The 13166-nt window shown below is 59.1% G+C and overlaps 1 protein-coding gene across 2 annotated transcripts in view; it reads left to right on the top strand.

The window, feature by feature from the left end:
• Nucleotides 1-13166, top strand: part of TIAM1 (TIAM Rac1 associated GEF 1) — a 151497-nt gene that overhangs the window by 80145 nt on the left and 58186 nt on the right. Inside the window, exons 6-8 of one of the 2 annotated variants that reach the window (XM_036243252.1) lie at nucleotides 5048-5272; nucleotides 7064-7249; nucleotides 11737-11883. In XM_036243252.1, coding sequence (XP_036099145.1) covers nucleotides 5048-5272; nucleotides 7064-7249; nucleotides 11737-11883 — 558 coding nt within the window. Of the gene's footprint in view, nucleotides 1-5047; nucleotides 5273-7063; nucleotides 7250-9200; nucleotides 9234-11736; nucleotides 11884-13166 lie in introns of those variants that run through there. The other variant, XM_036243253.1, reaches the window with a different exon arrangement.

The raw sequence follows: 13166 nt of genomic DNA, 5'->3' as shown, positions 1-13166 counted from the left end.
TATTTTCCTGGGTACTTAGCAATATGGTCCAATTCTCCAGTGTATCCCCAAGGCGTCCCCCTTCCCGGGCCCTCAGCCTCCTGCTCCTGTCTGGCCGTTCTCAGGACCCCCACAGAACAGCCGCCGGGGTTCCCTCCGCCCTGGTGAGATTCCCAGAATGCAAGCCTGTCTCCTGTCTCACTAGTAAACGCCTTACTTCCACCAGGAAGCCTGTAGCGATGTCCTGCGGAATGGCTCATACTTGGGAAAGTCTTCCTTCTGCCTCTGACTGGAGTCATCTTTGAGGACTTTGGAATTTTGGTTTAGAAATCATTTCCCCTTTGTTACTTCTCTGCTGACACCATCTCGTTTCTGAACATCTTTATTTTCTCTTTTGAAGCTTTTCCTATCGCTAATTGAAAAAAAAAAGTTTTTATTGAGTTTAGAGAGAAGGGGAGGGAGAGGGAGAGAAAGAGAGAAACATTGATGAGAGAGAACATTGATCAGCTGCCTCCTGCATGCCCCCTACTGGGCATCAAGCCTGAAACCTGGGCGTGTGTCCTGATCAGAAATCGACTGGTGACTTCTTGGTGCAGGGTCAACACTCAGCCACTGAGCCACACCGGCTGGTGACCTCCTGGTATAGGGACCTTGCTCAACTGAGCCACACCAGCCGGGCCTCATCACCGATGCTTTGAGTCTTCACAGTGATCTGCTTTCTATTGAAGTGTTAGTGTTGGTTATGTATGTATTTTCTATTCCTAGAAGTGTTCCTCCCTGCCGCCCCTCCCCCCTCCTCTTCATCTTCTTGTCCCCTCCCTCCGTGGCCTGTGCATTGTGTGTCCGCAGCTTTGTTCTCTGTGTCCCCAGGATGAGGCCGACTTGCAGGTTTTCTTGGCTCGGTGTTGTTTCTCTTTCCTCCGGATGCGCTTCCCGCGGGGCGCCTTGGCCTGCCTTTCATTCTGGATGCTGTCCCTGTCGTCCGGCGGTTCCTGGCTGTCGGATCGGGTCTAAGTGTGAGAGGCTCGGGTGTGGTCTGGGCACTGTCACCCGTGGTCCGGCCTGTGCGGCGAGGGGCCCAGTTGGCAGATCGGTTGGCCGTTCCTGTGGGGCTCCCCGTTCCTGTGGGGCTCCCCGTTCCTGTGGGGCTCCCTGGTGGTGTCACTGACGGTCCCGCCGTTGCCGCTCACCGGGCAGCCTCCGCTGTCGCCCTGTTTGCAGCGAGTTGGTGCTTCCTGAGCCCAGAGCCCGTCTTCTCCGGAGACGTCACCTCGGCGGGTGGCGGTGAGGGTGGGGCGGGAGGGGACCCGCTGTACAGGGGTGGGGCATGTCTGTCGTTCTCTTTACAGACACGAAATCTGATAGCTCGGTGAGGTCTGTGCACATAGAACTGAACTGTGTCGGCACCTGTGAGACCCGGTGAGAAGAGAGACTTTCAGGAGTTCACACGGGAACTGTGTTCCCAGCTAGCCTCTTAGAAACACGTGACTTCGTTCTCCTCCCCGTGTGTCCTTTCCACGGAAGGTCCCCACGTTACAGCTGTGAGACCAGACCCCCTGCCATTCCGTTTCCTACCTGCCGCCAGGTGCTAGCGTCTCGTGTTTACAGTGCATGTCCCTGTCCTGCCGCTCCGCCAGCCACCGATGATCTGAACCAGGGGGACCAGAGCCTCCATCCCGTGGGGTGATTGAAGCAGAACCCCCTGAACACGCAGCGGAGCCCTGACCCCTTTAACTCAACGGCTCTTGTGCAGAAGGCGTTCTTGCTGATCACGTTCCTCTGTTGGCGAGAACGGGCCTCCCGCCCCCGGCAGACTCCATGCGGCATCACAGCGCCCCCAGCAGCGGAGGAATCCCGGACGGGCCTGCCTGTCAGTGCACAGTGATGACAGTGGCAGGGTCCCCAGGGGCCACGGCGGTGCCTCCTTCCTGGCCGAGGCCACAGGATCCTGCTTTAAGGCAGCTGATGGCGGGGGTGGGGTGGCTCAGGAACAGGGCGGCTGAAATACGTGCAGAGATTGGGCCTCACAGTAAGTGACTGTCAGCCCCCAAGGTGCCTCCGGTCCCTCCGCTCCCCCACCGGCCAGCTCCTCCACCTCTCGGATGTACGGGCATCACCGTGTCTGCATGTCCCGCAGAGTCCTGCCGTCTGTGCTCGTGTGAGGTCAGCTGCGGTGGACGTGGGCGCGGGGCCTCGTTCTCATCGCTCTAGCGCGTCACCATGTTCTCACACCACCCGGACGCATCTCTTCCGCTGTGCACAGGGTGGGGACACTCTCCCGTTTGGCCCACGGCAAGTTGTGCTGTGTGGGCATCCTGGTGCACGCATCTGGGGTGCGTGTGAATGCGTGTGTGTCGGGTGTGTGCCCAGGAGGGCCGGTTCGGGCCACCGGCAGGTGCAGGCAGCTCCAGGGCGCCTGCTCCAGTTCCTCCCAGCCGCCAGTGCCGACCAGCCGCTCCCAGTCTGTGCCAGCGCTTGGCATTTCCTTTTTGGGAACTTTTTTCTTTTAAAGTCGGATCCTGCTTGGCCCTTGTGGCTCGGTGGGTTGAGCGTTGTCCATGGACTGAGAAGTCCCGGTTTGATTCCTGGTCAAGGGCACATGCCTGGGTTGCAGGTTTGATTTCTGGCCCAGGTCAGGGTCATGCAGGAGGCAGCCAGTTGATGTGTCTCTGTTTCTCTCTTTCTCTCTCCCTCCCTTCCATTCTATCTCTATCTAAAAATTAATGGAAAAATATCCTCAGGCGAGGTTTAACAAAGAACAAACCAACATAAAAAACTGGGGGTCTTAGTCATGTAAACTAATACTGTCAACTGGAATGGGAGGATGAGGAGGAAAAGGATGCTCTGCCCACGTGCACTGGCCTGACTTCTCCACCTGGAAGGTCAGTGTCCACCTGGAAGGTCAGTGTCCTCCCCCGTCTCAGTCTCCCCACGCGCTTCCCTTGGCCGCCCTCCCAGCGCTGCAGCTCCTTGAAAGACTGTCTAGCACGTGGAATCTTCCACACACAGGCCCGTTCTGTTACAACGTAACACATGTGGAAGTCTCTACATGCAGGCCCCTTTTGCTACGGTGTAACACGTGTGGAAGTCTACACACACACAGACCCGTTTTGTTACAACGTAACATGTGTGGTAGTCTCCACACACAGGTCTGTTTTGTTATGATGTAACACGTATGGAAGTCTACACACAGGCCCGTTTTGCTACGGTGTAACACATGTGGAAGTCTCTATACACAGGCCCCTTCTGTTATAATGTAACACATGTGGAAGTCTACACACAGGCCCGTTTTGTTATAATGTAACACGTGTGGAAGTCTACACACAGGCCCGTTTTGTTACAATGTAACACGTGTGGAAGTCTACACACAGGCCCGTTTTGTTACAATGTAACACGTGTGGAAGTCTACACACAGGCCCGTTCTGTTACAATGTAACACGTGTGGAAGTCTCCACACACAGGCCCATTTTGCTACTGTGCAACACATGTGGAAGTCTCTACACACAGGCCCCTTCTGTTATAATGTAACACATGTGGAAGTCTACACACAGGCCCGTTTTGTTACAATGTAACACGTGTGGAAGTCTACACACAGGCCCGTTTTGTTACAATGTAACACGTGTGGAAGTCTCCACACACAGGCCCATTTTGCTACTGTGCAACACATGTGGAAGTCTCTACACACAGGCCCCTTCTGTTATAATGTAACACATGTGGAAGTCTACACACAGGCCCGTTTTGTTACAATGTAACACGTGTGGAAGTCTACACACAGGCCCGTTTTGTTACAATGTAACACGTGTGGAAGTCTACACACAGGCCCGTTTTGTTACAATGTAACACGTGTGGAAGTCTACACACAGGCCCGTTCTGTTACAATGTAACACGTGTGGAAGTCTCCACACACAGGCCCATTTTGCTACTGTGCAACACATGTGGAAGTCTCTACACACATGCCCGTTTTGTTACAATGTAACACGTGTGGAAGTCTACACACAGACCTGTTTTGTTACAATGTAACATGTGTGGAAGTCTACACACAGGCCCGTTTTGCTACGGTGTGACACGTGTGGATGGGCCGGTCTGCCCGGGTGCGGGCTCGGGGCTGACGCCGGCAGTAGTCGGTGCAGTGTTGTGTGGATCGCGAGGCTGAGGTCCGGAGCTAGCAGAGTGACCGTGGGGAGCCTTGAGTTTATTTCAGTTGATGTGATGTGAGCTCAGGGCCCTGGAAGCAGAAGTCCGTCTGCGGACATCACCCGAGTGTCAGGAAACGAGGTGCGTCAGAGGAAAAGGAATCGGTGTTCTGCGCGTGGAAAAGGACACCGGCGGCTGCTTGTGTGGGAAGTGGCCGGCCAGGGCCTCGTTCAGGCGGTGTTTCCTGGCCTCCCTCTGGCCTTGTTGCTGACGGGTCCTCTCCGGATGCTGACCTTGGCCGCATAACCGTCCTCTTGACTAGAAGCGAGTCCGTCTGTGGAGGGTTATCACCAACGTGTCTGAGCTCGGGCCAGTGACACAAACCACCATAGCCTGGTGTCAGGGAACTCCCAGGATTTCTCTCGTGCAGACTGGAAGTCTGAGCTCCGGTGCCGGCTGGGCCAGGCCTGGTCCCTGATTCAGAGACCGCGGCTTCTTGCCGTGTCCTCGTGGGGCAGAAGGGGGCAGTTAGCTCTCCGGTCTGTTGTCAGAAGGACACAGATCCCCGCCTGAGGGCCCCACCTTTGCGACCTAGTCATTCCCAAAGGCCCCGCCTTCTAACACCACCACGTTGGGGTGGTGGACATAAACATTTGGATTTGGGGGACATAAACATTCAGTTCATTGCCATAGTGAGCCCAGTACGTGTGCTGGGTGAGCAGACACCTGGCTTCCTGGCCAGCCCCAGGATGCTGGTGATGGTGGTGTCCAACCGAGACGAGCTTATGTTATCAGTGGTCTGCGGTGGGAGTCGGGGAGGTGAGCCGTCCCCGCATGTCTGCGGCCCTGCCACCTTGGTCCAGCGGGACTTGTTGGGGCACGCGGGGCTCGTGCCAATAACCTAGAGGTGGTGTCTGTCCTTGGCCCCCTGCAGACCACCAGCCAGACGGAGCTGGAGAACTGGGTCACCGCCATCCACTCGGCATGCTCAGCGGCCGTCGCCAGACATCACCACAAGGAGGACACGCTCCGCCTCCTGAAGTCGGAGATCAAGAAGCTGGAGCAGAAGATCGACATGGATGAGAAGATGAAGAAGATGGGCGAGATGCAGTTGTCTTCCGTCACCGACGCCAAGAAGAAGAAAACCATCCTGGACCAGGTGAGCGCCCTCCGTCCAGGCTCGGACTGCGGCCGATGGTCAGGAGCTGATGGGGGCAGGGTCCCACGGGAGGGAGGCGCAGATCTGACGAAGCCTTCCTGGCTGTGCTGGGCCGTGGGGTGCCCCCTGGACTGCCCGGCCAACCCGGAAGTGCAGCTGCAGAAGCCGCAGCAGCGCCTCTGGCTGCTGTGTCTCGGTGTCGGTAGAGCTCACGCTAATGGGCAAGTTGGTGAGCTGCCGGGACCCTCTGCCCTGTTCCACTGTGTTAGCGCCCGAGGCAGCCGCACGAACACGCTGGAACCTCGCCCTGTTTGGGAAGCGGCTCCTTGGTGGGTGCTGTCTGAGTAACCCCCGGGACGTGTTCTTCCCTGCCCCTTCCCTGTTGCTTCCTCCTCGACCTGGCTGTGTTTTAAATTCAGGTGAAATCCACATAACGTAACCTTGGCTGTTTTAAGGTGTACAGATGACAGTGCTGGGCAACCGTAATCTCTGTCTCGTTCCGAAGCCTGGTTACCCGCCCAGAACGAGCCCCGTGCCTGGTGGGCACACGCTCCCCTCTGCCCCTGCTTCTGTCCCTCTGCGTGGACCCGTGTGGGACATTTCTGTCAGTGGGATTGCCCGGTGTGTGACCTTCTGTGTCTGACCTCGTCCACCTGGCTCACGTTCTGGAGAATGCGCCACGCTGGCCGGTGTCACACGGATATTATCCACCGTGTGGATCCGCCACGGCCGGTTTCTCCTGGCCCCTGGACGGAACCTGGGCTGGGTCTCCCTTGGGGCTGTGAACCCATGTGCACCCACACTGTGTGCTCAGCCCAAGTGCAGGTGGACCATCGATCACTGTCCGGAACATCGTTAACGGCTTCGCCGCCGCTGTGCGCGGGCCCACTCCAGGCCTGGCTGGTACACGACCTCACTCATCCCATCAGCCTTGGGGGAGGGGGTCTTATCTCACCACTTTATTATTGTTATTTCTTTAATCCTCACCCGAGGATATTTTTACGTTTTATCATCAGAGAGAGTGGAGGGAGGGAGACAGAGAAACATCGACGTGAGAGGACACATTGACTGGTTGCCTCCCGCACACCCTGACCAGGGCCGGGGTCGAACCACCACCGAGGTACGTGCCCTTGACCGGAATCGAACCCGCGACCCCTCGGTCAGCAGGCCGATGCTCTACTGCTGAGCCAAACCGGCCAGGGCTTTTTGATACTTTAAATGGGAGGAACCTCTTGGATCTCCCCTGTTGGAGCCGTGTCCCCAGAGTCTGCATGTCCACTGTCTGGCGTCTCCACACCCCACCCGGCTGTCCCCACCCACCTCTCCCCACACCCCGGCTGGTTGCCTCTCACGCGTCACTTCCCCCACTTTTCTTCTCTTCGTCTCCTACGAAACGCCGGCTCTTGGAAAGTGAGACCATTTTTCCCCCGTGCTGGAGACCCCACATTTTTTGCTTCTCACGCCCTGGGTTTGCAGCCCAGAGACGGTGCGGATGGGCCTGGAGCCCCCACAGACAGGGCCTCCACGCTCGGAGCCCACGGCGGCGCTGGTGATCGGTGTCTGTGCGTCCCAGCGAGTGTGGCCACAGATCTTAGTGGACAGACACGCGGAAGCCAGTGATACTCGACCTGCTGTTACCTGAGAAACTTCGGGGACCTTCTGTTCGCCCCCGAGGGTGAAAATCAGGCCTTCGTCGCCCAGAGATCTGTGGACATCTGTGAAGGATAAAACTGCTAACGTGCATTTTCCCCCTGCCCCCCCTTTTCTCGTCCCTGGCGTTCGCCGCTGCAGATCTTCGTGTGGGAGCAGAACCTTGAACAGTTCCAGATGGACCTGTTTCGTTACCGCTGCTACCTGGCCAGCCTCCAGGGCGGGGAGCTGCCGAACCCCAAAAGGCTCCTCGCGTTTGCCAGCCGACCAACAAAGCTGGCCATGGGGCGCCTGGGGATCTTCTCTGTGTCGTCTTTTCACGCCCTGGTGAGTGGCAGCTGGTGGGCGTGGGGGCCGTCTGCCCTGTTGTTGGAGCAGGACTCGACCGGAGCGCGTAGTGTCTCCGGGCCGCGCTGTGTGTGGTTCCGACAGCCAGCTGTCTGCGGGGCTGCAGGTCCACCTTTGACTCTGTTCTGAAACTTAGCATTTCCGCCTGTCGATGGGCGCGTGCCGTGCGGAGGTAACGTGGCGGATCGTCTGAGATCTCTTTGCGTGTACTGTTTGTAGCAACTCGTGTCAGCGTTAGGTCTTGTTTTTTGTTTTTCAATGTTTTTTATTGATTTTAGAGAGAGAGGAAGGGAGAGGGGGAGAGAGATAGAAACAACGATGAGAGAGAACAGCGACTGGCTGCCTCCTGCACGCCCCCCACTGGGGATGGGCCCACAACCTGGGCATGTGCCCTGACTGGGGATCGAGCCGGCGACCTTGGGTGCAGGGTCGACGCTCAGCCACTGAGCCACACAGGCCAGACAGGTCTTGTTTTTAGATTTTTTAAAAAAATCCTCACCCAAGAATATGTTTGCATTTATCTTCAGATAGAGTGGAAGGGAGGGAGGGAGAGTGAGAGAGAAACATTGATGTGAGAGGGACACATTGACTGGTTGACTCCCGGACGACCCCAACCAGGGCTGGGGACCAAACCGCAACTGAGGTGCGTGCCCTTGACCGGAATCAAACCTGTGACTCTGATCTGATGGCCAGCGCTCTAACCGCTGAGCCAAATTGGCCAAGTCCCAACTGTATATTTTTTTGTATTAACCTTATGGATATGCTAAGCACAGATGTCTTTCGAGGTCCCTTTAATTTATTTCCCTCTTAGTCCCCGTGACCACAGATCCCTAATGCATTGGAGGAGCACGGAGACCCCCCCGGACCCCCAGCCCAGCGTGAGCACTGGCTGGGGAAGGGGTCCGTCCGACCTCCGAGGGGCCGAGGGTGCCCAATCTGTGGTTCCGTGTCCTGACCCAGCTGCAGGCGGCTGTGTGTGCGCTGGGTCCTTTTCTTCTCAGAAATTGTAGGCGAGAACCCTGGTGTCGGGGGGTCCCAGCCAGCACCTCCTGAGGGTGTGCTGCCCCGGCAGGGCCCGCAGGCTGCCTGGAACCGAGTGGCACCCTCTGGCCTGGGTCCGCTGCCCTTCGTGGGACCCCGAGCTGGGGTCCAGCCTGCGTTCTTTATAAGTACGTCAGCATCGTCACTCAGATAACGAGGGCAGATTTACACGTTTACAGGAGCCTTAGGCCCACTTCATGGGGTTCGGCTCAGACGGGCCCGTCGGAGGTGCCAGCCCAGGCCGAGTGTCCCCAGCTGATTTATTGGATATTTATTTTTACCTCCTCTCCTCGTTGTTTGACCCCAGGGAATTTTTTTCAGCCTTCGGGTTGAAACAGTCTTCAGTTTAGCCTTTGTCCAGACATAATTTTCCTCCTTTTAAGCAGGGGGCGGGGTGGTGATGGGAGGAGGAGTTGTGGGGGCCACAGCGCGGGAGGAGGATTTGAGCTACTGAAGCATCATTCCCGGAGGGGTCCCCTGAGATGTCGGGGGCTGGGGGTCCCGGCTGGGCTCGGTCAGAGAGGTTCCCGTCGGTCCTGTGCGCACAGATGGGCAGCCTCCAGGCTCAGCTGCAGACGGAGGCCCTCTCTGGGCCCAGGTCACGGAGGGACTCCTGAGCTCTTGTCCACTAGGACTTTTGCCAGCTTTTTATTTATTTCAAAATCCCTCCGCTCCTGTTGAGTCATCGCGCCTCAGGGCAGCTGAGTGCAGGCCCGCGGCGGTCAGAGCGGGGACTGGGCGGCACTTGCGCGAGCCGGCGCTCCGTCCCTGGGAAGCCGGGCTGTGGGCCGTCGGTCCACGAGTCCCCTCCCCTGGCTGCTCCCGCGCTGAGGAGTGGCTGCCGGGTTGGGAGCAGTGCGTGTGGACGTCGGCCTCTGCTGTTCGATGTCTGTCTGTCTGTCCCTTCAGCCAAGGAGCCCATGTGAGTGCGTATGTCTGTCCCTGTCCTCTCGATGAGACGGTCCCGTCCTGTGCTCTCCTGTGTCACCTGGACTCATGTTCTCGTGGGAGACCCGGGTGATCAACACAGAAGCCGCTAAAGACGCACAGGCAGCTCTGGCCAGTGCGGCTCAGCGGTCAGAGCGTCGGCCTGCCGACTGAAGGCCGCGGGTTCGATCCCTGGTCAAGGGCACGCACTTGGGTTACAGGTTTGATCCTCGGCCCCGGTTGGGGTCCTGTGGGGAGGCAGCCAGTTGGTGTGTCTCTCACATCCATGTTTCTCTACCCCCCTCTCCAGTCTATCTGAAAATCAATGGACAAATAATAACCTTGGGTGAGGATTAACCAAACAAAAAGAAGCACAGTGAGGACAGATAGTGATAAATAAGTGTGTGTGTGTGTGTATCTATGTGTTGCTGTACCCATGTGGAGAAGTAGCTGTGTAAGTAGACGTAAAGCTACGGGACCGTAGAGGCATTTTTTCCTCCAGAAGCTTTGCCTCGAGCACCATTTACTCGGGTTTTCAGCTGCGTCCGTGAGCACAGGGCACTATGCTCCCCTGGGGCCTGGGAGGAAGGCTCCGGTACCGCCAACAGGGCTGCTCCGGGAGCCTGGCCGCTCCGGGAGCCTGGCCGCGGGCTCTGCGTCTCTGCCGCGCCCCCACAGCCCGGTGGGTGCCGCCCGCAGGCCCTGGCCTGGTCTCCCCTGTGCTGGCTGGGAACGTGCTGGACCTCGCTCCCTCCTCTCTGTGTCCACCGGGGACCCAGACCCCCCGTAGCCGGGCAGGGAAGCTGCTTCAACCCTGCTTCACAGCACACGGTCTCCTCTCTGGCCTGCTGGTGGCTTCGGGGGTCACGCTGTGAATACGGAAAACCCCAGAGGGGCCTGCCTTCCAACCGGCCCGCCCGCGGCTGGGGCGCCTGTGTGCCCGACAATACTTCATCCCCGAGACGCCGCCAGGGGGCAGCCGTCACATCGGGAGCCGCCGCGTGGGAATCCTGGCCACGTAGGTGCCCAGACGCTCACCTCCGCAACAAGTGGGGAGGTTTCGTTTCCAGCCCGACGGGTGCACCTCCTGGCACACCGCTTGGCCGGCGCAGAGCGTGGGCGGCCGCTGAGTCCTGGCCGTTCTCTCGGTCCCCAGGACGGGCTTGGTGGGCGCAGGGCTCACGTTCCCTCGGGCAGGGGTCACGGTGGCAGGATGTTTGGTGTCTCCCCTCTGAAGTGCTTGTCTGGGCTGCTGGCACCTTGCGAATGTCTCCTGGAGTTTACACCCCTTTTTAAAATCAACCGAGGATACTCTTCATTTATCTTCAGAGAGAGAGAGGGAGAATCGATGGGAGAGAGACACACTCACACGACCCCTCCCGCACGACCCCGACCAGGGCTGAGGACTGAACCACAACCGAGGTGCGTGCCCTTGACCGGAATAGAACCCGAGACTCTTTGGTCTGCTGGCCAATGCTCTAACCACTGAGCAATCCGGCCAGGGTAGCTCCCTTTTTTTCTTTATTGATTTTAGAGAGAGAGGAAGGAGAGAGAGAGAGAGATAGAAACATCGATGAGAGACATCGATTGGCTGCCTCCTACACGCCCCCCACTGGGGATGGGCCCACAACCTGGGCATGTGCCCTGACCAGGAATCGAACTGGCGACCTCTTGGTGCAGGGTCGACGCTCAACCACTGAGCCACACCGGCCGGACCCTTTTTTCTTTTAGACAAAATTCAGCTCTTAGTCCTTCCAGCTGAGCACAGGGCATTCGAGGCTCCGCGCGAAGGGCCTCACCCTGTCCGTGGACCCGGGACTCTTTCGTCTTGTTCTGTTCTCCCCGAAAAGTCCCCAGTCCTGATGTCCCCGACCAGCTGACCCCTGCACCTCCAGGGGTCGGGAAGGAGGATCAGGAAGGGTCACGGATAACCCATTCTGTTTGAGGACGATCCCTGGAGGTGCCCATAAACCTTCCACTTCTGTCTCGTCGACCAGACCCCGTCACAGCCCGTGGGAGAGAAGCCAGTGGGTCCCCTGTGCGCAGCTCCGTGTCGGTCTCTCTGAGCGGGCAGGAGGGAGCTATCACTTGTCCGATAAGGAAACTGTTGTGGATTCTGAGAAAACGAAACGGAAGGGGCCGATACGCTGAGACGCACTCTGGAGTCCCGGGAACCCCTGGGATTCGCCGCTGTTTGCGGCCGCTCGGCCGCTTCTCCTGAGCGCAGACCCTGCCCTGAGGCATCGGGGAGACGCTCGGAGGCTGGGTCGTGGGCCATCCACCAGCGTTCAGACCGTGACCAGACGTCTCGTTCTGAGCGACACGGCGAGCGCTCTGACTCCCACGTCCTTCCCCTCCGAGTCCAGGGCCGGCGCCTCGGACCAGCGGTGGGGTCGGTGCCGGCCTGGCGGAGGCGGGGCTGGAAGTAGGTGGGTGGGTCCTTGGGGAATGGGTGCGCGGTCTGACGCCCCCTGCGTGTCCCCCCTTGCCGTCCTCAGGTGGCAGCCCGCACCGGCGAGACGGGCGTGAGGCGGCGGACGCAGGCCATGTCCCGGTCCACCAGCAAGCGGAGGAGCAGGTTTTCTTCTCTCTGGGGACTGGACACAACCTCCAAGAAGAAGCAGGGTCACCCGAGCATCAACCAGGTGGGTCGGGGGGCGGGGGCGCCGGGGCTGCTCCCACAACACTCCCTTTGAGGCGCGTGCGTGCGGGACCTTCCTCCCTGTCACCGCTGTTGTTTCGTCAGGTCTTTGACACTCAGGTGTCAGCTCCAGGCCTTGAGCAGATGACCTGTGAGGCCGACCCTCCCCCGGTCCAGGCTCCCCTGCACCCTGTCCAGACTGCTTAACTGTGTAGCCGCTGGAGGCCCACAGGCTGTCCCGTCCCGGGAAATGCGGGGCTTCAGGACGAATCACGTGGGCCCCGGGGCAGAGTCTTCTTAGCTGCCCCTGGCCTGGATGAGGCGCAGACTCCAGGGCCACCTGGTGGTCGCCCTCCACGTCTGGCGGTGACATTCCAGGGCGTGCGCGCGTCCGCGTGTCTCCCCCCTCCCAGGGTCGGGGCTCGGGGCTCGGGGCGCCTTGTGAACGGCTCTGCCTGCTGTGGGCGGCGGCCTCGCTCATTCCAAGGCCAGCTGCCTGCTGGGCCACTGGTGGGCCTTGGAGAAACGGTCTGCTGGGGCTCCCGGGGCCGAGGGAACGCGGGTGCCTTTTTCGGGAGGAGAACAGGATGTGTGCTGCGTGGACCGTGGTGCCTGGGCCCGAGGCCCTGATGCTGACCGAGGCGGCGATGGACCGACTGGATGCAAAGAGCCCTTATTCATCGGCACAATTGCCGCCGTTCGTTTACTTAAGAACTTTGGGGAGAAGCGAACCCCGAAGGCCGACGCGCTGAGGCTTTTGCCGACCACCACGCTCGCCATTTAAACCTGGGACGTCTGCATCCGCCCCGGGACCTCAGGACACCGGGCGAGCGGACGAGGCCGCAGCTCACAGTCCGCTCTGCGGTCTCCGGGACGGGGGCCGTGACCTGGCCACCGTGGGTTCTGCTGCTGTGAAAATCGGAGGAAACGGGGGAGCCCGTGTCTCATCGGACGGAGCACGCGAGGGGTCTGAGGCTGGGATGGGGCTCGTGGAAGGGGCACGACCCTCACCCCCTGGTCGTGTCGTCGGGCACGATCGTCCCTCCTGGCAGGAGACAGGCCACCGCTGTGAACTGTCGGGACCTCCCGGCTGGTGCTTCTGGTGTTGGAATCAGGCTGTTGAAAGTCTGACTGAATTTACAGGAACCGCAAGAAGACGTCTCCACATTTGTGCAAGTCAGAGGACAACGTCGTGTCTTATACGCAGTTCTTGCGATTCTCTCTGGAAGTGAGTTGCTAAGAACACTTCCTGCGTAGCCATGAGCATACCCATAGAGTACTCAGGTC

This window comes from Molossus molossus, unplaced genomic scaffold (genome assembly GCF_014108415.1).
Source record: "Molossus molossus isolate mMolMol1 unplaced genomic scaffold, mMolMol1.p scaffold_m16_p_5, whole genome shotgun sequence".
NCBI lineage: Eukaryota > Metazoa > Chordata > Mammalia > Chiroptera > Molossidae > Molossus > Molossus molossus.
Note: the sequence above shows the minus strand (reverse complement) of the source record. Positions and strands in the feature narration are given on the sequence as shown.